This window comes from Malaclemys terrapin, chromosome 2 (genome assembly GCF_027887155.1).
Source record: "Malaclemys terrapin pileata isolate rMalTer1 chromosome 2, rMalTer1.hap1, whole genome shotgun sequence".
Lineage (NCBI taxonomy): Eukaryota > Metazoa > Chordata > Testudines > Emydidae > Malaclemys > Malaclemys terrapin.
This window is the reverse complement of record NC_071506.1, coordinates 171,764,742-171,792,009: the sequence shown is the minus strand read 5'-3', so window position 1 is coordinate 171,792,009 and position 27,268 is coordinate 171,764,742. Positions and strand designations below refer to the sequence as shown.

At 40.5% G+C, this 27,268-nt stretch overlaps 1 protein-coding gene across 1 annotated transcript in view; it reads left to right on the top strand.

Moving 5' to 3' along the window:
- The window catches only part of MSANTD3 (Myb/SANT DNA binding domain containing 3), a 32,668-nt gene extending 7,316 nt beyond the window's left edge, over positions 1-25,352 (top strand). Inside the window, exons 2-3 of the mRNA XM_054018577.1 lie at positions 1,876-2,328; positions 13,820-25,352. Coding sequence (XP_053874552.1) covers positions 1,911-2,328; positions 13,820-14,229 — 828 coding nt within the window. The 5' untranslated portion in view covers positions 1,876-1,910 and the 3' untranslated portion in view covers positions 14,230-25,352. The remainder of the gene's footprint in view (positions 1-1,875; positions 2,329-13,819) is intronic.
- The last annotated feature ends 1,916 nt before the right edge of the window (positions 25,353-27,268 follow it).

Sequence of the window (27,268 nt, the reverse complement as noted above, 5' to 3'; positions counted from 1 at the left end):
CTAATGTAGGAAAAGTTTGCAACTATCAGCACCTGGGGTTGGATGAAAATACATGAAAACAACAAGATGCTGCGCTAGCTTCTACGTGTATTACTGCCTCCTGTGAGCTGCTGAAAGCTGTCTGCATTCATGCAGTTACCTTGGTGCAGCTATAGCTCACAATATAGCCTGCTTGGACTATAGCTGTCTATGGACTCCATGCACCCCTCCCACCAACAATATGGACTCTTAATACTGCACATATGGATTATATATCTACCACTGGGACTGCCTGGACTCATAATAGAGAATGCATTCCTGTGCTACCAGGTTCTCCAACATTTCTTGGTACACATGGTTATTTCTGGCACTCTTATTGAAGCTGAACATCTTGCTCTCATCATACCAGAGATTTGCCAGAATCTGACTGTGGTCCTGTGACCAGGTAGCAGCGCGCTCAGCAAAGGACTTCTTGTCAGTCGCCATAGCTAACACGTGAGATGGTTCACTCGGTTTCCAGTTCAGAGATCAGAATAAAATGGAAAGGTTAAACGATGAGCACCTGTTAAACGATGAGCACCTGGCTAGTCATGGGATAGAAAGGCCAAGGAACACTGGTCCATAGGACATGGAATATACTGTTGGTGGACTTTCAGGACATGTGTCTGGGAAACCAGGCCCAAGCTGCATCCATCTGCAAATGATAGTTTGGACTCTAGCTCGGGCCCACCCCCACCGGCTCTTAGGTCCACATGGCTTACTGTCCTGAGTCAGACAGATTTGTGTGTGACTGGAAGGAGGCTTTAAACTCAAATCTGAATCTGAACCCAGGCTTACATTGCAGTGTAGACCTACCCAGAGAGCTGTCCCGCTCCATAAATGCGCTCAAGTCTACTGCTTCAAACCCTGTCTCTTCCCAACCTCATGATATTTTTCGAAGTATCTTTAGTCCTCCAATAGGGCTTTCTGTAGAAAGGCAGAATTATCTGTCCTATAATATTGTAGAATGAAATAAGACTTGAGTGACTTGGAACACTTGGGGGGGAAAACATATTGACTACAAGAAAATTACAATAAACAAATACATTTCAAGATATTTGATCATGTCTCAAAAACCTTATGACAACTTTTATAAAAATTTATAGCAAGCCCAAAACACTGCATTTTATAATTGGGATATTATAATTCGCGCTATTCTTGTAGAACAATGAATTTTAACATCGGAAAGGTTTGTTGGGAAGAGGATAGAGGCTGGTTATTCTCAGTTAGCAAGGGTGGAACAAAAATAATTGTCTTAAAATGCTGCAGGGAAAATGTATGTTCAGTTTTAGGCAAAACTTTATAACCATTAGATAAACAATGAAACCAGCTGCGAAAAAGGTTGTGGAATCCTTTCCCCTGGAGCTATTCAAGGCTAGATTTAGATGTTAAGCCAGTAGTTATGCAGTAACGATTCTAAAATCTCACTTGCTGGAATGACAGGGGTAGCGTAGATGACCTTCTAGATATCCCTTTTAAATCAAATTATTTCTGTAAATTAAACGCTTTTATAGCTACACATAGTTATTTAATGCTATGATACAAGGTGTGGCGTCACTGGCCTGCCAATCATAATTAAGATGGGAAGCTTATCCTGTATCATGTGCTTGTTACATAACAATTTAGTTAGGTGTTGTTATATAAGAGCTGATATTTATACTATAGATAACCTAAATATTTTGTCTAGTTATCCCAAAATTTTATTTAGCTATCATATAAAAAAGAAGGCCTTGTAGAATTACAGCTTTAGAAATTATTAACTGAAGGCATAATTTTGGAATCCTTTGCTGATATATAATTATTTGATGCCAAAATGAACAACCAATCCTTATTTGTTTTTACATTTTGTTTTTATAGGGTTTTTTTTTGGCTTCCTGGAGAAACAGTAGAAAATGCAAAACAACGAAATAATAAAGCCTGCTAAATACTTCTCAGAAGTGGAAAAGAGTGTGCTGCTTGCATTAGTTGAAAAATACAAATATGTACTTGAGTGTAAAAAAAGCGATGCAAGAACTATTGCATTGAAACAACGTACTTGGCAAGCGCTTGCCCATGAATATAATTCTCAACCTAGTGTATCACTGCGAGATTTCAAGCAGTTAAAGAAATGCTGGGAAAATATCAAGGCACGGACAAAAAAGATAATGGCACATGAAAGACGGGAGAAAGTAAAAAGAAGTATTAGTCCACTTATAAATACTCACATCATAGGGAAAGAGAAGATTGCCAGCATGATGCCTGAGCAAATGTACTTTATACAGAGTCCACCAGAAGAAGATTCTGAATATCAACCTGATGCTTCTAACCAAGGTATAAATGCTACTATAGTGATCCAAGTAACACTGTTCTAGTTAAGGGTGTGTATGCATTTTCATTATTTATTCTATTTTTAGAGGGGTCAATTTAGCAGTGTAAATCTCTCTATTTAAAATTTTATTGCTGGCTATTAAAAAGTCATTTCACAGCAAAAATACTGAGGGCTTCTGTATATTTCACAAGATACACAGTAGTAAAATCTGATTCTTTTACAAGTGTGAAGAAAACTATGTACATTTTTAAGTTACTGGTTATCATTTAAACAGCTGACCTTTCCAGTAGTGGATAGATCCTCTATTTCCTGATAGCCATCACACAGAAGAGGAAGAGGAAAGTCCCAAAGGGCACTTCTGATCGTTTAAAAAGCATTGCTTTGCTTGTTTGATCACCAGCTATTTTTTTCCTCACAAGCAGCAAGTTTAGATGTTATCCTCTGAGGCAAGAAATTCCCTATGCTCCCCTCCAGCCTTTCATTTTTTTTTAATGAACTCTTAATAAAACATAAAAAAACCACAAAACTTTCCACATCTTTTTTTCTGGACTGTCACTGCAGTGGAATAAATCTATTCTAACAATTTTAAAAAAAACCTACGTATCTCACACAGGACGTAATATAGTAGCATGACAGCATGCAGATATAATACTGTAAAACCAACTTTCTAAACATAAGAACGGCCATACTGTGTCAGACCAATGGTCCATCTAGCCCAGTATCCTGTCTTCCGACAGTGGCTGGTGCCAGATGCTTCAGAGAAAATGAACAGAAAAAGGGCAGTTTATCAAGTGCTCCATCATGTTTCATCCTGTCCCTGCTTCTGGCAGTCAGAGGATTAGGGACACCCAAAGCATGATGTTGCATCCCTGACCATCTTGGGTAATAACCATTGATGGACTATCCTTCATGACCTTATCTAATTCTTTTTGACCCACTTATACTTTTGGTCTTCACAACTTCCCCTGGCAATGAGTTGCACAGGCTGACTGTGCATTGTGTGAAGAAATACTTCATTATGTTTGCTTTATACCTGCTGCCTATTAATTTCATTGGGTGACACCCAGGGCCGGCTCCAGGGTTTTGGCCGCCCCAAGCAGCCAAACAAAAAAAAAAACAAAAGCCGTGATCGCGATCTGCGGCGGCAATTCGGCGGGAGGTCCTTCGCGCCGAGCAGGAGTGAGGGACCGTCCGCCGAATTGCCGCCAAACAGCTGGACATGCCGCCCCTCTCCGAAGTGACTGCCCCAAGCACCTGCTTGGTAAGCTGGTGCCTGGAGCTGGCCCTGGTGACACCTGGTTCTTATGCGAAAGGGTAAATAACCCTTCCTGATTCAGTTTCTCCACACCATTCATGATTTTATATACCTCTATCATATCCCCCCTTAGTCGTCTCTTTTTCAAGCTGAACAGTACCAGGCTTTTTAATTTCTCCTCATATGGAAGCTGTTCCATACCCTTAATCATTTTTGTTGCCCTTCTCTGTACTTTTTCCAATTCTAATATATATATTTTTTGAGATCGGGTGACCAGAACTGTACATAGTATTTAAGGTGTGGGTGTACCATGGATTTATATAGTGGCATTATGATATTTTCTGTCTTATTTATCCCTTTCCTAATGGTTTTTAACATAGTTAGCTTTTTTGACTACTGCTGCACATTGAGCAGATGTTTTTAGAGAACTATCCATGATGACTCCAAGATCTTTCGTGAGTAGTAACAACTAATTTAGACCCCGTCATTTTATATGTATAGTTGAGATTGTTTTCCAAAGTACATTACTTTGCATTTATCAACATTGAATTTCACCTGCCATTTTGTTGTCCAGAAGTCACCCAGTTTTGTTAGGTCCCTTTATGACATTTCACAGTTAATTTTGGACTTAATTATCTTGAGTAATTTTTTATCGTTGGCAAACTTTGCCACCTTACTGTTTACCTTTTTTTCCAGATTATTTGTGAATATGTTGAACAGCACTGTTATCAGTACAGATCCTTGGGGACTCTGCTGTTTATTTCTCTCCACTGTGAAAACTGGAAAACTGACCATTTCTTCCTACCTTTGTTTCCTGTCTTTTAACCAATTTCTGGTCCATGAGCAGACAGTCCCAAAAAGGACTGGTTTTTGCTTAAGAGCTTTTGGTGAGGGACTTTGTCAAAGGCTTTCTGAAAATCCAAATGCACTACATATCAACTAGATCACCCTTGTCTGCATGTTTGTTGGCATATCAAGATTGGTGAGGCATGATTTCCTTTTACAAAAGCCATGTTGACTCTTCTTCAAAATATTGTGTTCATCTATGTGTCTGATAATTCTGTTATTTACTATAATTTGCCCAGTACTGAAATTAGGCTTACTGGTTTGTAATTTCCAGGATCACCTCTTGAGCCTTTAAAAAAAAAAATCACCATTATGTTAGCTATCATCCAGTCATCTGGTACAGAGGCTGATTTAAGCAATAGGTTACATACCACAGTTAGTAGTTTTGCACTTTCGTATTTGAGTTCCTTCAGAACTCTTGAGTGAATACCATCTGGTCCTTCATATTATTTAATTTACCAATTTGTTTCAAAACCTCCTCTATCGACACTTCAGTTTAGGTCAGTTCCTCAGATTTTTTTCACCTAAAAAGAATGATTCTGGTATGGGAGTCTCCCTCTCATTCTCCTTAGTGAAGATCAATGCAAAGAACACGTTTAGCTTCCTGACAACGGCCTTGTCTTCCCTGAATGCTCCTTTTGCACCTCAGTCAAATCAATGGCCTCACTAATTGTTTGGCAGGCTTCCTGCTTCTGATGTACTTAAAAAAATGTGAGGTTTAGTTTTTTTGTCTTTTTTGCTAGTTGTTCTTCACATTATTTTTTGGCCTGCCTAATTATACTTTTACACTAGACTTGCCAGAGTTTGTTACTTTCTGTTTTCCTCAGGAGAATCTGACATCAAATTTTTAAAAGATGTCTTTTTGTCTTTAACCACCTCTTTTTTACTTTGGTTAGCCATGGTGGCATTGTTTTGGTCCTCCTGTTTTTTGGTTTTGATTTTGTTTATTTGGGAGTATACATATAGTTTGAGCCAACTTTCCACATTTTTTTTTCATGGGCTGTCATTGCAGTAGAATAAATCTATTCTAACCATATTTAAAAAAAAAAACCTCCTACATATTTAACACAGGATATAAGGTGGCAGCATGCCAGCATGCAGATCAAATAATGTAGAACTAGCTTTTTCTGAATCAATTTTAATAGCCATCATAGAATCCTCTTCCAAAATATTTGTTCTTTGAGGAATTTTGCCCATAACATATTAATGTAACAATTACAGTATGGGTTTAATGTGCAACTTAAATATGCTAAACCCCAAATCAGTGCAATGCCCTAGGTTTCTTGGTAATTATTGAGCCCCTTTTATTCCAAAAGGGGGTGCCAAGCCTATAGTAAGTGTCCATATTGCGATAAATATCTAGACCATAACAAACCACTCTACTTCTGATGTGGCAGGGGAGGAGGCTAATCTCTTTCCAGTATGTAGCCGCCTTATACCTCCCAGCTAATGAGAATGAAATTTGTGTAGTATAGTAAATATGAGCAGAAGCAATAAAAATAACCTATCCCGTTTTTGTATATGTCTGCCTTTTTTACTACATATTAAATGTTTTGGTTTTTTGTTAAGGACAATGCTATCGAGTGTATGAGAGTAAATTCTTCAGCCTCTCCAACAAAGCAATGAGAGGTCTGAGCTCCTCTATGTAACTTAGTGAGAGGAAGGCTCTGGTAGCATTTGTGCAGTAATATGTGTGGAGTGAGCCCTCTTAAGGGAACCACTGAGAGATCATGTAGTGGCCTATATCCAATATGATTTCACTCCAGTTCAGTTACTGCTCTCTTGATCTCCAGATTTCTCACTGTCACACAGAACAGTTGAAAGAGGGGGTCAGATTCTACATGATGTTCCTTTTCTTGTCCTCTTCCATAGTAATACTTTACATCGTTTTATTTAGGGTTTAAAGACCCCACTTCAGCAATGTACTTAAGCATGTGCGTAATTTTAATCACATGAATAATCCCATTGAAGTTAATGAGGTGGGAACTAAGGTTTTGCGTGAGTTGCATAAAAAGGGACATGCTCCCCTCATCCCCTGCAGTGGTTGCATATATGTGCCTCCTCTCCCGCCCACCCCCCACAGTTACCCCCTTGCTTATTTTGAAGGTAGTTGATGTAGAGGACTTAAGATGCACTTTGTTGTTTGGACTAAAGCAAATGGATGGCCCTTTAAAGGTCATCCTGAGAGAAGTATTTTTCTCTTCTCCCTTGTTTGCTAACCTATACCAGGTAGGAGTAATCCAGGACCAGAAAGGAGAGTGGCCCCAACCAAAGATAGCTTTTGCTGGTATTTTGATATTTACCTTTTTTTAGAGATTGCTATGACCCATGGAGCCCAATATTGTTGAAATTGTGGCCAGGTTTGTTTTCTGATAATTGTTCTTATTTTGATTCAAAAATGCAGAGGTCTACTCAGTTCAGATGGTAAACAGTGCCCCAAAATAAAAAAATTGATCTTATCTCAGAACCTTACAGCTTGGGGTTTTTTTATTTTTTTTTTCCTTTTATGAATTAGAGGAGAAGGATCTCTTCTGTCTCACTCACGTACAAAATATCTGTTGGTATTTTTCACAGCAAAATAAATCAAAGCTTTTCTGGCTGGCTAGGTGTATGGGGTATTATTCAGTAAGTTTTGCACTGCACTGTCTTAGGGTATATCATGGGTTCTCTAAGAATGATCTTTAAATTTTATAGTGTAAATTTACAACCCCTGCATAGTAGTTCTCAGCTACCGCTTGATAATAACGACCATAATATAATTAAATTTAGCACTCCTGTGGTGGGGAAAATACCACAGCAGCCCAACACTGTAGCATTTAATTTCAGAAAGGGGGACTACACAAAAGTTAGGAAGTTAGTTAAACAGAAATTAAAAGGTACAGTGCCAAAAGTGAAATCCCTGCAAGCTGCATGACTACTTTTTAAAGAGACCATAATAGAGGTTCAATTTAAATTTATACCCCAAATTAAAAAACAGATTAAGAGAACCAAAAAAGTGCCTCTGTGGCTAAACAAACAAAGGAAAAGAAGCAGTAAGAGGCAAAAAGGCATCCTTTAAAAAGTGGAAGTTAAATCCTAGTGAGGAAAATAGAAAGGAGCATAAACTCTGGCAAGTGAGGTGTAAAAATATAATTAGGAAGGCCAAAAAAGTGAAGAACAGCTAGCTAAAGACTCAAAAGTAATAGCAGTTTTTTTTTTTTAAGTACATCAGAAGCAGGAAGCCTGCTAAACAACCAGTGGGGCCACTGGACGATCAAGAGCATAAAGGAGCACTCAGGGACAATAAGGCCATTGTGGAAAAACTAAATGAATTCTTTGCATCGGTCTTCACTGCTGAGGATGTGAGGGAGATTCCCAAACCTGAGCCATTCTTTTTAGGTGACAAATCTGAAGAACTGTCTTATGAGGTGTCATTAGAGGAGGTTTTGGAACAAATAGATAAACTAAACAGCGATCAGTCACCAGGACCAGATGGTATTCACCCAAGAGTTCTGAAGGAACTCAAATGTAGGGTTACCATATTTCAGCGAGTAAAAAAGAGGACGGGAGAAGCCCCGCCCTAGCCCCGCCCCTCCCACTTCCCGCCCCCCCTGACCTCCCAACCCTCCCCCCGTTCCTTGTCCCCTGACTACCCCCTCCTGGGACCCCTGCCCCTAACTGCCCCCCAGGACTATCTAAGCCTCCCTGCCTCTTGTCCCCTGACTGCCCCAACCTTTATCCACACCCCCACCCCCAGACAGACCCCTGGGACTCCCACGCCCCATCCAACCACTCCCCACCCCCTGACAGCCCCCCCCAGAACTCCCAACCCATCTAAACCCCTCTGCTCCCTGTCCCGACTGCTCCGATCCCTCTCCCCACTCCTGCCCCCTGACAGCTCCCCCCCAGAACTCCCAACCCATCTAAACCCCTCTGCTCCCTGTCCCCTGACTGCTCCGATCCCTCTCCCCACTCCTGCCCCCTGACAGCCCCCCCCCAGAACTCCCAACCCATATAAACCCCTCTGCTCCCTGTCCCCTGACTGCTCCGATCCCTCTCCGCACTCCTGCCCCCTGACAGCCCCCCCCCCAGAACTCCCAACCCATCTAAACCCCTCTGCTCCCTGTCCCCTGACTGCTCCGATCCCTCTCCCCACTCCTGCCCCCTGACAGCTCCCCCCCAGAACTCCCAGCCCCCTACCCCCCCACTCCTTGTCCCCTGACTGCCCCCTCCTGGGACCCCTGCTCCTAACTTCCCTCCAGAACCCCACCCCCTACCTAAGACTCCCTGTTCCTTGTCCCCTAACTGCCCCCTCCTAAGACCCCCCCCCCAACTGCCCACCAGGACCCTACCCCCTACCTGTACCCTGACTGCCCAAAACTTTCTCCACTCCCCCCAAAAAGCCCCCCCCCGTTTCTTGACTGCCCCCTCCAGAACCTCCCTGCCCCTTCTCCTGCCCCCCTTACCCTGCTGCTCAGAACAGGGTGTTGGGCTCTGTGCGAGCCGGACACGTGGCTAAGCTCCCCAGCACAACAAAACCCGGTCCCTGGCCCTGCACAACAAAACCCGGTCCCTGGCCCGGACCGGGTTGCAGGGGAGAGCTGCCCTTGTATCAGCACAAAGTGCTCTCGCTCCCGTTTTGCTAGCTGCATGGCAGTAACTGCTCCCAGTTGCAAAAGGGGAGGGCTGCACTTTGTGCTGAGACACTTGCTCAGAATGCAGGGCGGAGCTCCTCTCCAGCTGCTCCGGAGTCCAGCCCGGTACTTTCCTGCAGCCCTCCCAGCCGCTCCGGGGGAGGGGGGAAATCCCGGACATTGTGAGTGCTTTACAAATTCCCCCCGGACGCTATTTTTAGCACAAAAAGGAGGACATGTCCGGGTAAATCTGGACGAATGGTAACCCTACTCAAATGCGAAATTGCAGAACTACTAACTGTAGTTTGTAACCTATCATTTAAATCACCTTCTGTACCAAATGACTGGAGGATAGCTAATGTGACGCCGATTTTTTTTAAAGGGCTCCATAGCCTGTGATCCTGGCAATTACAGGCCAGTAAGCCTGACTTCAGTACTGGGCAAACTAAGAACATAAGAATGGCCATACTGGGTCAGACCAAAGGTCCATCTAGCCTAGTATCCTGTCTACTGACAGTGGCCAATGCCAGGTGCCCCAGAGGGAGTGAACCTAACAGGTAATGATCAAGTGATCTCTCTCCTAGTTGAAACTATAATAAAGAACAAAATTGTCAGACACATAGATGAACATAGCTTGTTGAGGAAGAGTCAACATGTTTTTTGGAAAGGGAAATCATGCCTCACCAATCTACTACATGTGGACAAGGGGAATCCAGTTGATATAGTGTACTTAGATTTTCAGAAAGCCTTTGACAAGGTCCCTCACCAAAGGCTCTTAAGCAAAGTAAGCTGTCATGGGATAAGAGGGGAGGTCTTCTCATGAATTGGTAACTGGTTAAAAGATAGGAAACAAAGGGTCGGAATAAATGATCAGTTTTCAGAACGGAGAGAGGTAAATAGTGGTGTCCCCAGGGGTCTGTACTGGGACCAGTCCTAGTCAACATATTCATAAATGATCTGGAAAAAGGGGTAAACAGTGAGTTGGCAAAATTTGCAGATGATCCAAAACTACTCAAGATCGTTGTCCCAGGCAGACTGCGAAGAGCTACAAAAGAATCTCACAGAACTGGGTATCTGGGTAACAAAAAGGTAGATGAAATTCAGTGTTGATAAATGCAAAGTAATGCACATTGGAAAACATAATCCCAACTATACATATAAAATGATGGGGTCTAAATTAGCTGTTACCACTCAAGAAAGAGATCTTGGAGTCATGGTGGAGAGTTCTCTGAAACATCCACTCAATGTGCAGCGGCAGTCAAAAAAGTGAACAGAATGTTGGGAATCATTAAGAAAGGGATAGATAATAAGACAAAATATCATGTTGCCTCTATATAAATCCATGGTACATCCACAGCTTGAATACTGTGTGCAGATGTGGTTGCCCGGTCTCAAAAAAATATAGGGGGGAGGGATAGCTCAGTGGCGTGAGCATTGGCCTGCTAAACCAAGGGCTGTGAATTTAATCCTTGAGGGGGCCACTTAGGGATCTGGGGCAAATCAGTACTTGGTCCTGCTAGTGAAGGCAGGGGGCTGGACTCAATGACCTTTCAAGGTCCCTTCCAATTCTAGGAGATGGGATATTTCCATTAATTTAATTTAAAATATTGGAATTGGAAAAGGTTCAGAAAAGAGCAACAAAAATGATTAGGTGTATGGAACGGCTTCCGTATGAGGAGAGCTTAATAAAACTGGGACTTTTCAGCTTGGAAAACGGACTACTAAGGGGTGATATGATTGAGGTCTATACAATCATGACTGGTGTGGAGAAAGTAAATAAGGAAGTGTTATTTACTCCTTCTCATAACACCAGAACTAGGGGACACCAAATGAAATTAATAGGCAGCAGGTTTAAAAATAACAAAAGGAAGTAATTTTTCACACCACCCACAGTCCGTTGTGGAACTCTTTGTCAGAGGATGTTGTGAAGGCCAAGATTATAACAGGGTTCAAAAAATAACTAGATAAGTTCATGGAGGATAGGTCCATCAATGGCTATTAGCCAGGATGGGCAGGGATGGTGTCCCTAGCCTCTGTTTGCCAGAAGCTGGGAATGGGCGACGGGGGGTGGGTCACTTGATAATTACCTGTTCATTCCCTCTGAGGCACCTGGCATTGGCCACTGGGCTAGATGGACCTTTGGTCTGACCCAGTATGGTCATTCTTATGTTCTTAAGTAAACTCTTTCAATATAAAAATTTAATGCAACTTGAACCAAAGGTTACTATGTTGACCCTGGCACTACCTCTGAGGGATCATTCACTACTATCTCTTGTAAATAGCTCACCGTAAAAATGTCATCTCCTTCTCCATCCTGTGGCACCATGAAGACTTGATGTAATAGTGTAGCACGCTAGTGCACTTTAAACTTTGACACTGCCAACCCTTTTTGTCTCTGAGATTTGAAAATATTGACTCCTTATTTATTCCTCTTCTCCACTCAGGTAAATATCTCAGCTGTGGTATTCAATCTCTTACAGAAAGAGTGTGGGATAAAAACTAGATGTTACATCCTGTAAGATAGAGGTGCTACTCACCCTGAAAGATTTCCTACATCTTGAAATAGTGAATGAGCCAGACTACCATCTTAATGGTTATCATTCATCCATAGCAGCTAAACAGTTTCCCATTCTGTAGCTCCTTTTCTGTTGCACCATTTGTCACAGAAAGTGCCATTTTATTGAATGCAAATGGAAATAATATTGATCTCCAGGCACCAAAACTCCAGTTCTATTAGAATAGGATAAACAGACTCTAGCACTGTCTCATTTTAGCTTATCAAAAGGACAACAGATTGGGGACATTGATTTGGCATACTGAGACTTCTTGAAATTCAGACAGTTTTCTGAGCATCAGTGGTTAACTTTTTTTTTAAGAGACTTGGGCATGATCCAAATATTTTAAAAAAATTGCATACTGAGATATTTCCTATTCCAGGGCCATGAGAAGACAAATAGCCCCAGCATTTCTCACCACCCATGCACGCAGTTCCACTGCCAAGATAAAATCTATTACCTGTGGTTCTAGAGAGGAAATGAATAAAATATATTCTATTGAAAGTGCACAGATGGCTTGAAACCACTTACATAATGTACAAAAATAATCCTTTTTCATTACTACTTAGATTTAACTCCACATAACCTGTCAGTTGCTTTCCAGATGAAAATCACTGATTTCCAGCATTCCTACAAGATTACTAGTATTTATTATTTTATTTTGTAGTGTACACAAGTGTGGTATATACTTCACAGGAAACATAAGACAAGTCCATGCTCCAAAAAGCTTCTGTTTAGATTATAGTCTTAAGAAACAAGTGAAGTTACAACCTGGAAGAAAAGGGGCAAGAAAGGGCATAGGCTAAAGACATGATTAAACATCGCTTCAGGTTTGACTACATATGTCCTGATAGGTCAAGAGAGGTGTTAAAACACGTTTTTGGTAAATGATGTACTGAAAGGGTTTTCAGGAAGGATTTGAATGAGATGGAAGGCTGAAAGATATATTTTGAAAGAAGCAGCATGGAAGAATACTTGAGACATTTGTGAGAGAAGATGAGAGGTATCGAGGTCGGCCCTTATTCATTGAGAGTACAGGTGGAGTGACCCTGCAGGAGGGCATCTACTATATCCCTTGCATAATAGGGAATTAGTTCCTTCACTGGCTCTGATTAGGGTGGCACAGAAGGGAGCTTTGAAGGGGCCACTGGGTCTATTTTTACGCAATAATGCATAGCACCAATTTATGAAAGCATTGAGATACATTTGAAAACCAAAAGAGCCACGAGTAGAGATGGTCTTATTCAAAGAAATAAAGAATCAATCTCTCATTGGTTAGTAACCCACTAGACTATTGGTTGCTTGTCACTGGAAATGAAAAAATTGACCAAATTAAATAAATGACTAAAAAAGTGTTATAAAAAGTATATCAAGTACATACACAGTAAAATTAGAGAAAGGGGAGATACTTAGTGATTATTACTTATTTGTATTACCATAGCATTTGCTTATCATTTATTCACTACTAAGAGAGAATGCACTCACCTGCTAAAGAAATATTACTATTTAAAAAAACAAACAAATGAAATAAGTATAATGGATTTGCATTGGTTTGTTGTTGTATAAATACAGTTCTTTGCACAAATAAGGTGAGGCGATGTGTCTTGGGTTGTGTAAGAAGGATCATCCTGTAACTTGGTATCCCCCCCTAAAAAGAAAAAGTTGACTGCATTGTTACCTAATATTTCTCTAAACAAAGTGATCTGTTTGTTTTTGTAATTGTTAATATTCTATTTATGGTACACACATGATGGTGGTGATCTGTAACAGTACTCCTATTTCCTAACACCTTTAGTCTCAGTAGTGTTTTGTTGAACAAATAGTCCTATTCATTTCAATTGCACTAATAAGGCATATCTCAAAATAAGGTTGATGTAATTTGGTCCTACATAAATTGATGTAAAAATGCATACTTCTGGGGTGTACAGGAGTGGTGCTTAAGGGGGAAAAAGCATACTAAATCTCTAGTTTAGTGTAGGAGCCAGTGCTTCCTTACCTCAGATACAATTCTCGGAGAGAGATTGAAAATCTTATCACATGCTCTGTCAAAATATAAAGGGAATGCTAAATATTTAGACTGTGTCACCTGGTGACTCCTACATTCCATTACAGAAATACAAGGTGTGCATGTGATGTGTTAACCGATGACTGTGTTATTCCTTACCCTCTTTTTTTCAATCAGCGTGATTGTGTATCTTAAAGGTTTTTTTGCTGTTTTTTGCAGAGTCATTTGCTGTCTCAAACAGAGAACTGTGTGATGAAGAGAAAGAGATAGTACATTTCCCAATATGTGAAGGCACCTCCCAACCTGAGCCCTCATGTTCAGCTGTCAGAATAACAGCGAATAAAAACTACCGAAGTAAAGCCACTCAGGAGGGAGCTTTGAAAAAGATGCACGAGGAAGAGCATCACCAGCAAATGTCAATTTTACAACTGCAACTGATACAAATGAATGAAGTGCATGTGGCAAAAATACAACAGATAGAAAGGGAGTGTGAGATGGCTGAAGAGGAACACCGGATAAAAATGGAAGTGCTAAATAAAAAGAAAATGTATTGGGAGAGAAAACTGCAAACCATCACAAAAGAATGGCCTGTATCATCCTTTAACAGACCCTTTCCTAATTCACCCTAGAATTTATGGTGGGCAGAGAAAATCTGATTGAGCACATTGTTACTAAGGTGTATTGGCAAGAGGGTCTATTAAAATTAATGTAGTGTGACAGAGTGGATGTTCAGTCAATAGTGAACATGTTTGGACTCCTTAATACCATCTAGGAATACAGATTGGATGAGTCTAATAAGGAAAAGTTCTATAGTTCATTTGTGGGTGAGCTCTGAAAGTAAATTGTCTCTTCTTTGAGTTTCAGATATGCACAGTAGTACTTGTGAATTGTGAGCATAACGTTTGTTCCTCTATCAAGTTCCAACTGCCCTTTTTTAATCTAGGAAGTTCCTATAGAGTAGACACCCCTGAAATTTGAGTATGGTTTAAAACTTCGGCTTTACAACTTTACACTTTAAATTATATTGCCTGTTTTCTAGCCCTTTCCTCCATTTCCTGGTTGAAGGCAGGGGTTGGAGTCATTCTTTGTTCTCACACTGATCACAGCAGATATTTGACAGGCAGTAACCTAACTGCTATACAGGGACATAGAGGAAATCCCCTCCCCATCTTTCTTTTTTTATTACTATTTTATTATTCCTTCTCTGCAGCAGGTAAGTGAAAATGAAGGAGCCAGTGAGGAGACAAGAGGACCATTCTAGTAGGTAATTTGCAGGGAAAGGAAATCAAAACCTCCAACCAGCTGGCTGATTGAGACGATGGTTGGGCATTGGCCTGCTCGCTGCTAGGGCCATAACTGTTGGAAAGAGGGAAAGAAGAGGATATTTTCCCAGAAGCAGCTACTTTTGCCTGCCCTCTCTCAGTCCTATCCTATCACCCAGATATATATGCAGGAACTAGAAGTAGGTGAGGGAAGATGCTACTGCAGTTGCTAGAGAAAGAAGACCGCCCCTTAACTGCACTGTACACCTGACATCATTCTGTGGATAAAAGCTTTTCTGCTGCTTCATGTAGCTCTTAAGAAGCAGCTGGCTGGCTATCTTGCCAACAAGCAGTTCTTCCCAGCAGCCAGCTAATGGATTTAGATCTTGCTCCTTATTAGAAGTGAGGTCTGTTGTGGATCCTGCTCTTTTCTCACCAACTCAACATACTTCTAGAGGTAAAGGCAGATTTTCACTTGGTGCGGTGCTCTATACCTGTGAATTCTGTCTGCTTGGCTGTGTCCCACATGTCAGCCCAGAGCCACCCTGCCTCTGCTATCAACCAGGGATTCCTGTTGTCTTTATTTACTTATATGTATCAGAATAGCACCTAGGGGCCTCAACAGAAACTGGTGCCCTCTTGTGCTAGGTGCTACACAGACACAATAAAAGATTGCCCCCACCCTGAAGATCTAGGCTAAAGAAGACAAGGGCTGGGAAATGGGCAATACGAAACCAAGGGTAAAGTATTAAAGTGCACATTTTAGAACAAATTTAGAGGTTTACTCTAAAGGATCTTCCTCTATCCGAAAAGGTGTTTTGGAGGGAGAGGCATTTTAAATGAGCAGAAAAACCCTTATTTTTTATTCAGTTATAAAATTGAGAGTTCCATTATTTTAAATGTATTTTCCCCCACAGATAATGGTTAATAGGAAGAAAACCATACATTAGCAATATTTTTCAAATGAAAACAAATTTTAAAAGGTGTCATCTTCCCTCTGTTGTGTTCCACCTCCTGCCTCTTCTCTGGATTTCCTTCCTGCTGCGAGCTTTCATATTTATTTTTCTCTTGGTCACTTTTCCCTGCTGCTGATACATACTTGTAGGCTTTGCTCCGGTCAGTCATAATATGCTGCCTGCACCATAGTGGTGAAAGTGAAGAGAGTGGTGCTGTTTCAGTGCTGCTTCTCCTGAATGATTGACAAAATCAGTTCTGGCAGAGATGCAGCAGGCACAAACATGAGGCTGGTATGAAATCTAAAGGGCAATTCTATTGGGTAGCAAAATCCCATTCTCAGTGTGGATGGACTCCCTCTTCTGGCAATTGGCTGTAAGAAGGAGAAGACAGTAGGGCGTGAGGGTACTAATTCTGTTGGCCTGAAAGGAACACAATGTTGGAGTGTGGGACGATAATCTATGATTCAGGGTAGGGGGAATTAAAGAGGAGAATTAGGGTTGGGGAGGGCAATTCTTTGATCTAAGGTCTTGAACTGTGGTTTAGGGGGTGAGAATGCTTTGAGTGGAGATGGTGATGGCCCATGCACCTATTAAAAAAAAAAAAAAAAAAAGGTGGGATGGAGACTATATATTAGTGTCACACTGAGACTGACAAGGCCCTCCCCATACTGCTACTGGCTGAAAACCACTCAGAACTACCCAGCGTAAAAAAATAGGTAAGGTATCAGAAGGTGAGGAAAAGAAACATCTTGAGAGTTGGGGAGGGAGCAGGAGTGAAGAGAGAATGTGGATTTGAATGGGATGGGCCTAGAAGATAATACAGCATGCTCCAAGGAGATTGTGATATCACCTCATTTTTGACTCTTTATGGTGATAGCACTGCTTTATGAGATACGTTTTTATTTTTATAGTCCAAAGAAATTCATTTAAATTACGCATATTTTCAGATTACCAAGTGGGTGATGTCTCAGATTGGATATACACCCTTAGAGCCTTATTCACACAGAGTATTAATTATGAAACCAAAATGTACAGCATTTGGAGTGGACAAGAGGGCCTTTGAATTCAGTCACTGTTGTAAAGAAGTATAGCAGAAGGATTGGAATTGGAAAGAACAAGATAAAAAGTTTAAGGAAAGGATATCTAGTGTGAGTATTATGCCTAGGGACATGGTGTTGAGTACCACAAGATGTCTGGAGACATTGGAACAATATATAAGGAAGTCTTACTGATCCAGCTAGACTTACAGAATGATTATTCCCTGTATTGTCCTAATATATATCCTCTTGGATAACACTTAAAGTTTTTCCTCTCTCTTCTTTCTGGCTTACATCTTTATATCCTCCATTAGCTGTTTGGCCAAGATTCTTAGTTTTTTTTCTAAATCTTTTCTCATAAGTAAATCCCAGCTGCCCTAAACTATTCATTTCTCTTCTCTGAATTTCCTCCAAATTGTTTACATCTTTCTAGTATTAAGGTACCCAGAACTGAACATGATGGGCCAAAATTATCCCTGGTTTAACTCCATGGATGATAAATTATACCAGTGCGGCATTTGACCCAGCATTCCAGTTGTGGTCTGTTTGTTCATACAGAGAGAAACTGTCATCTCCCTGGCCATGACATGATGCATCTGCTTATATTGTCCAATATCACATTGACTTTTTTTTACTGCCATATCAAATTGGAGCTCATCTAATTTGCTATCCACTGTCACAAGTAAGTCTTTTTCTGCATTACTTGTTTCAAAATTTCTGTCTCTCAAGATCTGTTTCATTTATTATTCCCCAGTAATACAAGCTTGCATATTTCCAGGTAGAATCTCATTTTGCTGTTTTCTGCCTTTGGCTTTGATCATACTTAACCCAAGATCTGTGCACAGAGTGGACCCTTCTTGCATAGATCTCCTTCCTGCATGGAAAGTGGGCTCCACTTACTGCATGCACAGTCACATACCCGTTCTGCTGACCCCATGAGGAGCCCTTTGGGGACTTGGCGAAGGAAGTGGGGAAGACTGGGCAAGCTAGGAGAAAGAAGGGGGTAGAGGGAAATGTTGTTTCCTGTCCAGCTCTAAAGAGCTCAGACAGGAAAGACTATGGCCCCAGGCTGTATGTTATCTCTTCAGCTGAGTCCTCCCTCAGGACCAGAACTGGTTCAGCAGCAGTGTCTGCATAGGCGGCCCTGGCCTTCCATTGTTCCTCGGGGATGTTTGGGGTGGGCTCAGTGGCCTTTTCCAACACTCCCTGCCCATAGGATGATCATAGAATATCAGGGCTGGAAGGGACATCAGGAGGTCATCTAGTCCAACCCCCTGCTCAAAGCAAGACCAATCCCCAACTAAATCATCCCAGTCAGGGCTTTGTAAAGCCTGACCTTAAAAACCTAAGGAGATTCCACCACCTCCCTAGGTAACCCATTCCAGTGCTTCACCACCCTCCTAGTGAAAAAGTTTTTCCTAATATCCAACCTAAACCTCCCCCACTGCAACTTGAGACCATTGCTCCTTGTTCTGTCATCTGCTACCACTGAGAACAGTCTAGATCCATCCTCTTTGGAACTCCCTTTCAGGTAGTTGAAAGGAGCTATCAAATCCCACCTCATTCTTCTCTTCTGCAGACTAAACAATCCCAGTTCCCTCAGCCTCTCCTCATAAATCATGTGCTCCAGCCCCCTAATCATTTTTGTTGCCCTCCGCTGGATTCTTTCCAATTTTTCCACATCCTTCTTGTAGTGTGTGAGAATCTCCATGAAAGGATTCACATGGAAAGTTCTTCATCTAGAGCCCTACCCATAGGCCTTACCATGCAAGGGGAGTAATCTCTCTCTCTTTTTTTTTTTTTAATATCTCTAGGACCTGTTGTATTGTTTCTCTCACTTTCCTGGTGCTTACAGCCAGTTTTTCCTCACCTGCTGTACTGGCACAACCTTTGATTGATGACTGTTTCAATTTTCTGTTTAAAGAATGCTGAGTTCAGCCACATTAGATACACTTTTAGAGTTAACCCTTTTTCTTGTTTAAATGGGCACATTGTATGTCTAGTATTTCTTTTTCCCAGGTATTCTTTAGAGTTCTTACTTGCTGAACCAGTTTGGCTAGACTTAACTCATTCATCTTTATTTTTTCCTTCAACCCTCAACTGTCTCTCCCAGGCCACATCCTCAGACCAAATTTCAGTGATTGTGTGCTGCCCTAAAGAGGGAGCCAGGTATTTCCCTGCTATAAGGGAATCCCCTGGGTGACATAAAGCTGGCATAGCCAGCTCTATCAGCACCTGCTCTTCCTTCCCACTGTGTAGGGTGTGTGTTGGAGCGAGGCTAATGTACACTGTACTCTGACCAATCACTGGTCCCTGGAGTGGTCCCTAGAGGGACTTCTGCAGCTGACATAATTTAGATCAGCACTTAGGCTGCTCTAAATGATGCTAGGGTCAAAGCAGCCCCTGGCTGCCCTAGGACTAGGGGAACTGAAAGGAAGATTCAGAGCCAAATTCTTGTTTCATTTCCATTCCTCCTTACTTGTTTTTTGTTTTTTAGTCTCAAATTTAAACAGTTCCTCCTAAAGACAGATTTTTTTTATAATTCTTCTGATGCATGTTTTATTTTTGTGCCAAACTCATAAAGTCCACCATCAGTTCAGTCCTGTGGTTTCATACATGTGGGTAGCTTATTCAAAGATGTTTTGTATGTGTCAGGCACAGATAGCAGTTTCACCTTGTGTTTTTCATGCTCTGTTTCCTTACTCAATGGAGTTCCTGCTGTCTGTCTCATTATCAAACTATCTCACTGTACATGCCTTTCTGTAAATACTTCAGACACTATCCACCTTTTCCTCTCTTTCTGTCTCCTGTCAGATATTGAGAGGTAATCACAATATCTTTGTAATGTGAGTATTAATGCGTTACTAAAATTAATATATTTAGATTAGTAAAACAAACACAATAAAAAGATGGTAGAATAATATGACAGAAATGTTAACACGATTTAAGAAATTTTATACAAGGCAGATGGTCAATAATTTTGAAGAATGAAAAGAACTTGTTGCCAACTGTAAAAATAAAAGAACTACCAATTTTGTGCCAGTAGAAATATACACAGTGCTCTTTGCTTTTCCAAACTCATAGAATTATTTTGGTGCTTTTGAATTCTGGGGGATTTTGCATTTTTATATATTTTTTAAACATGGAATTACATAGAACAAGTTAGTTCACTTAGATGTAAAGCAAGTACACAGGGGAATGTAGATAGACTTTATGGCATAATAAAATAGCACATTAACACATTGGATATGCCTACAAAATTTCAGATACTTAGACACATTTGTTGATGCCTCCCTCCCTACAACATTCTCACAGTCCCTTGCTTCCTCCCTTCAGTACCTTGAGTCTTCTCCCGCTGGTTGCACTGTGCTTGATATTCTCCATGGGATACCAAAGCTCTTTCCTCTAGTGCCAGCAGTTTATCTTTCAAGGGAGTTTGTGAATGGGCCAGATCCACTGCACAATATGTCCTCTCAGTATGGTCTTTCCTAAAAAACATTCCCAAGGTTTGCCTTTGTTTGTATTTTGTTTTAGGCACTAACCATACCAAACAAAGCTTGGGTCAGGAATGCAAAGAGTTCACCACAGACAATTTTCCTAGCTTCTTCTCAAACTAACTTAATTCTGTGGTTTCTCCTCGCAGGGCACTTCCTGTATCTCCCTCTAGCTCTCCTATCTCAGAGAGCTGCTGAGTGTTGATTTCTGAGCTGATTATAAAGATACCCGCCTAATCTGGCTATCAGTGTGAGTCAGTTGAGTTGCTCTGCACCTACACACATGGTCCTAAGACATTCTCAGATGTTGAAGGCTCCCCTTTCTCCACCCTCCTCTAAAGAGCTTCCCTTTGAGAAGATGGACTACATATCCGTCATACCCAGCCTCTAGTCAACTTTTCTTTGGGGATCTAGATACCTATCCTTTCTGGCAGTAACAATAATAGGCTGCCAAAAGTGCTAGACTTTTCTACTTGCCCCCAAATTATACTGAATGGAAATTGTGTATGTTTGATGGCTGTATGCCCCAGAATGCATGCTGTGTGCAAAAGGTATTTGAGAGTTATTTCTCTATAGTTGGAGTCTAGCAGGCAGGCTGCCAAATGTGCTGGGCACAACAATCAAGGAAATAGAATGAGGAGGAGGGCCTATTGGACAGTTATGGGAGATAATCAGCTGTGTTGATGGGGGAGTGCAGATGGGGTCACAGTGCATAATCAAACTGATAAGAACCAAACAGTATCTTTGTCCAGTCTTCTGACTGATCTTGAAGAAATTTCCCAATATTTAGAATAGCTAGAAATCTTCTTTTCCCCTTCCTTTCCCTGCTAAGTGCAGGCTGGATGGAAACTAGAGAATTCTTTCCCTTAAAAAAAAGTAAGCTAGATTTTAGATAGTGCTTATTATTTAATTATTATTTAATTTCTTAGTTTGTTTTTATGTACCTCGGAATTGTAAGTGTGTTTGTTTTCTTTATGCTTTATAAGCACACTATGGGCTATATTGCTCAGTTCCTGGCTCTGGAGGTTAAAATCCCTATTTAGCCATGTTTGTTGTCATGAGGGGAAGACAGATGTGGGGTCACATTGCATATAATTTGTGCCATATCATTCCCATCTTTGAACCCTTCTCAGAGATCTAGGGCCATTCTTGAATGCTCCTGTGTCAGAAGTTGGTGTTACATGCCAAGTTATAATTATTTATTGTACAGCACCAACCAGGTGGTAGGTACAGTGATGGAATATAAAACCACCAAGCTGTGTAAGGTGGGTTTATTTTTTTTTTTACCAGACTTACTCCAGAATATAGACTGCATCACAGGAATCTGACTGGGAGATTCATTTGGCCCAGTCATGGCCTGGTACTCCATGTTCCCTTGGCAGAAGTCAAATATAGGGGAATAGGATCAATGTTTTGTAAGGTCAGATGCATTCTTCAGCAGTTCAGTCCAGGACTTTGGATACTTAACCTGTTACTCTCAGTGAGGTCTTGGGTTAAAAACTGTTGAACTAACCATCTAAGTATCCCAAAGAAATTATTCCTGAAGTCTATGAGCTCCTCTGTTAATTTTTGAATACCCAAAACTGTTGATCCTGGGGAGTTTGTACTATTACATCAGTAAGAAATCCTATCTGTTTTCTAAAGAACTTTTGGATACTGTCAAATCCATAAACTCTACCCATTATGTTACAGAAAGTATACATCAAGTGGGTTATTTGATAGAGTTGGTGTTTTACTCCAAACTGAATTTCCCCTGTGATGGAAGTCATCATTGGTGCTTCCCTTATGGAGAGTAGTGTTGACCCAGCTAAAATATGCTGTGAGTCAGCCTCTGCTCAAGAAACTAGAATGTCCAATCCAGTTATTGCCCAATTTCAGTTTTCCAGGCCAGACGTATTTGAGAAGTTTGTTTTGTTTTTTAGACCTTCTAGCCTTACTTGGAAAGGAGTCTAAGGTTTATTATTATTATTATTATTATTATTATTATTTTGACTGATGGTTTTGAGACAACTTTCCATACTGCTCTTACTCTGCTATTTGTTTTTGACACTCTTGATCATGACTCCATGCACTATGTGGAGGAGATGGGATTCCTTTCAGCTACCAAATCAGTGGTGGATAATCCTTTATAAGCATGGAGGCCCATTATCCTACAGCGGTCAGTTTTATTGTCATTAAATATGTACATGAGTCTATGCGTCTCACTGATAAGGTGGCATGGTTTGAGGTGTTATCAATAAGCTGCTAATAGCTATCTCTCTACTACTGTCTCTATTACTGTCTCATTCCTTCTTAGTACTGTATCTGCTTTTTTACTTTCAGACTGAGTGCAAGACAACTGAATATTGCCTGCTCTCAGTTACACCTATGTAATCCTAATGAAGCCAATTACTTTGTATGGAAATAGCTGAGAGTTGAATTTGCTGTTAATTATTTTATACTAAGTTGTCCAGAGGCTTCTGGGCACTAAACAATTACGGTTTTTATTATTTATTATAAAGCAGTTTGGATGAAACTCTTCCAAACCTCTAGACCGATTACAATGCAAAGTATACAAACTGCACTCAACTAAGAATAGCAATTAATAAAGATTCCATCAGAGTAAGAAGTACAGTTTTAGGTCACTTACATTAATCATACCACTTACGCAATGCCTAATATACACCAGGCTTTCATTCCCATTATTATCTTGGCAACTGCCATTGAAGTAGACACACTCTAACAAATGGCAAATGACGTTAGCAGCCCCCACCCTGTATATAATATATATTAAAGCAATTTAACAAAATGAACAGCATAATATTAAAAAGCCTTTTCTACTTACCACTTCGAACCTTTATGGGTTTCTATCATCTGTGTATATTTGTGTTTATTTTTATATTGTCTGTCTTGTTGATTTTTAAGTGTCTCAGGTGGAAATGAGGAGAGATCTGGTCTTTTCTTAATATTTCAGTTCCTGGCTGTCCAGATGTCATATTGTTTTAGATCCCTACTGAAAAATAGCCAAACCATAAATGCAAATATCAAGATATTCAGGTTTGTTTCAGTTCCTGCAGAACTAGAATATATCAGCCTAATTAACTCTCTTCTTTTTTATGTTTTCTTTTTTGCCCTTCCAATAATAATGTCAGTGGGTTGTTTTGTGACTGAGTGGCATCCAACATTACTGGCAGGGATATAAGTGCTGAGCTCCCATAGACTTCAGTTGGAGTTGTGTATGCTCAATGCTTTTGAAAAGCCACCATTTCAAAACTATGATTGGGATTTTCAGAAGTAATGTGAGAGATTTATGCCCTCAGATCGCATTGAGTTTCAGTGCAAGTTGGGGCCCTAACTCTCTTAGGCACCTTTTGAAAATTCCACCCAACAAGGACCAAAAATAATCCCTCTTGTGGAAAATGATTTTTGTGTGTAGTTTTTCTTTAACTTCTTTCTGTGATCTTTGAGGCATTCTCTGACAAACCAATGAGAATCACTTAATATACATTTGACTGTTAGGTGCCATGAGTTTTTATGGGACTGTTTTTACAATACCAAGTATGCACATGAAGAAAAGCAAGAATGCTTGGGGTGAAAATTTTTTGTCTCTAAAAGGTGCTGTTGCTATCAGTACCCTTACTGCCAGCCCTGTAGAGCTACAGTAGGGTGGCCCCTTTTTAAGAAGGCTTACCTTACCCCAAAAACATCAGCTTTTCCTTTCCCATGGCAACGACTCAGGGTGGTGTTGAAGGTTATAGTGAGAGGTTCTCTCCGCTTTCATTTTGTTTTATCCTGCAGAGACTTACCTTCTTTTGCACCTACGTTTCACCAGCTGTGGAATTTCTTTGGTCATGGGGACTGTTATCATCTTTTAAAACCAAATGGCGCACTTTCACTGTGTGCTCAGGGTGCTACTGAATAATGCAGAGACTGAAAATATGACCTGCAAAATACTGCCAGCCCAAGAGCCTGAGAATCCCAAGAGAAAACCTGAATCTAGGTGCCTCACTTTTTAGTGCTTCTTGTGCAACTGGTCAAACCATCAGGCAGCCACTCTTAATTTACACTGGGTTGTATTTATTATGTAATATTAGAGTCCGTTGTATTTTAACAATGTACAAATTACATTGTACAGTGTTTGTGCTTCTATAGTTGGTGAGCATCTAATACAAAATGAGCTTTTAAGTACTGGCCTGTTTGTTACAAAAATATCTGAAAATGTGTAAATTATTTCTGATACTATGTATTTTAACAGAGTATTAGATGATATCTCTTGTGGTCTTTGTCTTTTATTGAAGATGCAGTGAGTTTTAAAAATTACATTGAAACCTATATATTATTCATTGGACCAAAACCCTTTTTGGCCTAAAGTTTTTCATTGGGCCAGTCTGTTTTTATTAATATAGCTGCCTCAGTTGTCTTACCTATTTGTAAAGTATTGGGTTAGTATTTTAGTACCTCAGACACCACCAAAGCTATTTCTTCCCCTCACAGAATTAGTTTCTGGAATTGTACGTAAGGAAATTTATGAAAGCAATTTCTTTTAAACTTGTTATGCCCACATTTTTTATTGCCATAACCGGAGAACTTGTACTTAACTTTTTTGAAAATGTGAGAAACTGGGAATTTTTTATCATCTTTATTGTGTAGCTAGTTTTCATGGCAAAATTCATTGTTTTTCCCATAGAAAAAATTATTAAAGGGGACAGAAGCTTATTTTTCAGTAGGTCTCTAAAATGTATACTTTGTAATGGTTCAGGATGTAAGAAATGTATAAGAAGTAACATGAGGAAGCTATTCAAAAACTGTCATCAGCTGAGAAGATACATATACTGTATGTCTGAAACTCACAGACTTTATAATAAGGGTGACTAGCTGTACATTTTAGTGCCTTTTTTCTTGTACAATGTGTAATCATAAATTACTAAACAGAAATAACTAAATTTCTGACAAAATGTACCTACTTATTGTTAATGGGAAAAGTATATTGACAGGAAGGTCTTAATAAATCATCAATTATTAAGTATTAATTAGGCTCATTTTAGACCACTTTCTTTCATATTTGTTTTCAAATAATGTAATTTTTTTTGGTGCATAACTGTTGTTCTTCTTGTTTTTCATTTTAAATGAGTTTAGTGCTTGAGAAAGGTGACACACTGACATTCCAGTCAGCTAAAGTCCACAGAACGTGGTGCACAGGCAGAAGTAATGAAAACTTTCCCAATGCTCCATTCCTCCTACCCCCAGCCTCACCATGTGCCTCAACCTTGATCTAGAGGGGCCACCTCCAGGGTGGAGAGATTAATTCAAATGCAATGCAGATTTATAATGAACATTAAATTAATGTGCATGTATGCTTACCCATTCAAGATTTGAAACATACAAACTTGGAGTCAGCTTAAAATTAGAAAAATACTGACCGTAGTTAGTCTTAAGAAGATTGTGACTTGCCTTCAGTCTTTGTCAGACAAAAGTCAGTAGTGGCTTCTCCCTACTGAGGTTGATTTTAATGTGTACCTATGGAATTACATTGCAGTGAGACTGTTACAACATTCCTGTTTCACACACACTAACTTGGTTTCTGTATTTTTTATTACAGAAAAAACGTATTACAACTAATGGCTGGGTGTTTTTCTAAATATCATTAAGTACATTCCACCAGTCCTCCTCAGCTGTACTCAGATGCTTTGAAACAGGTCTCTCTGACATGAGCTCCATGCCCTCCTATTTTTCAAGAATTCTGGGACATTTCCATTACCTCAGCAAAAGCACTTTCACAGGGCTCACCATATACATCACCTTGCTATTTTTGTCTGCTTTTCCCATTAGTAGGCCTTTCTATTAGGACCAGAGTGTGAGATCCTTGAGCCCCATAGGCCTGAATTTACCTTGAACACAAATCTCCGCACCCACCACCCTTCTAAATTACTCCATAGCTGCACTTGATATGCACCAGAGACTATTTCTAAATTGCATTTCCATATTCTGATCTCTTTCTGGGGGAAAAAGGTTGGTATCACAATAGTTTACCCAAATTTTAATGCAACCATAATTTATTTCCAGATATTGGGCCAACTTGTCCATTCCAGAGAGTGGATCAGATTTGCACCTGAAGCAGGCACTGGCACCTGCCCCAATTGTTTTTATATACATAAAAGAAAAACTTTCCCCCTCACCTTATCAGGAACTCCTTTTCTTCCTCCCTTCTTCCAGCTCTAGTGAGGTCTTCTCCTCACAGAGTAGTTTACAGAAGCATAAATCCACTGAGCGACATGGGAGTACTTTAACACCCCTGCGGCAGAGAGCAGGATTGGGCCCAATGACTTGCATTCACATAGTCCAGGCTACATTTCTAATGTGTGTCAGATTATTAAAATGTGGAACATACATTTCATTGCATGTCAAGTTTTCCTGCTATGTGAATTACATAACCATACCAAGAAAACCTAGAACAACTGCCATCATATGCAACCACAAGAACCCCGCTCATCCTGTCAGGAGGATTTGACTGCTGGACCCTCAAATCTGCAGACCACTGTCATGTGAGCTACCAGAATAGCAGTTATTTTTTTTTCTGTGGTCCAGTCAATAGTGGGGAAGGTGACTCACATTTGCTAGTGGCACCATATGACAGAGTAGGCAAACCCCACACCAACTAGGGAGGAGTTACAGAGCAGCCCTGGGCTCAGTTAGCCCTGCCCTGCTACCCCTGTGCTGAGTGTTGGATTTAAGAGGAGGCAAGCCCAGCAGCTGAGGGCTGTCTGGGAAGCAGAAAGAGACAGGTTGTTCTTGATGTGGGACAAGGATCCTGGTTCACATCATAAATTGTAGAAGGACTATGGCCTGTTGGAACCCTTGACAGGAGGGTAAACCTGGCCTGGTTTGGTTGATTAGAGAATAACCGTAGAACTGGTCCCTAAGTAGACAGGCTGTTGCTGGT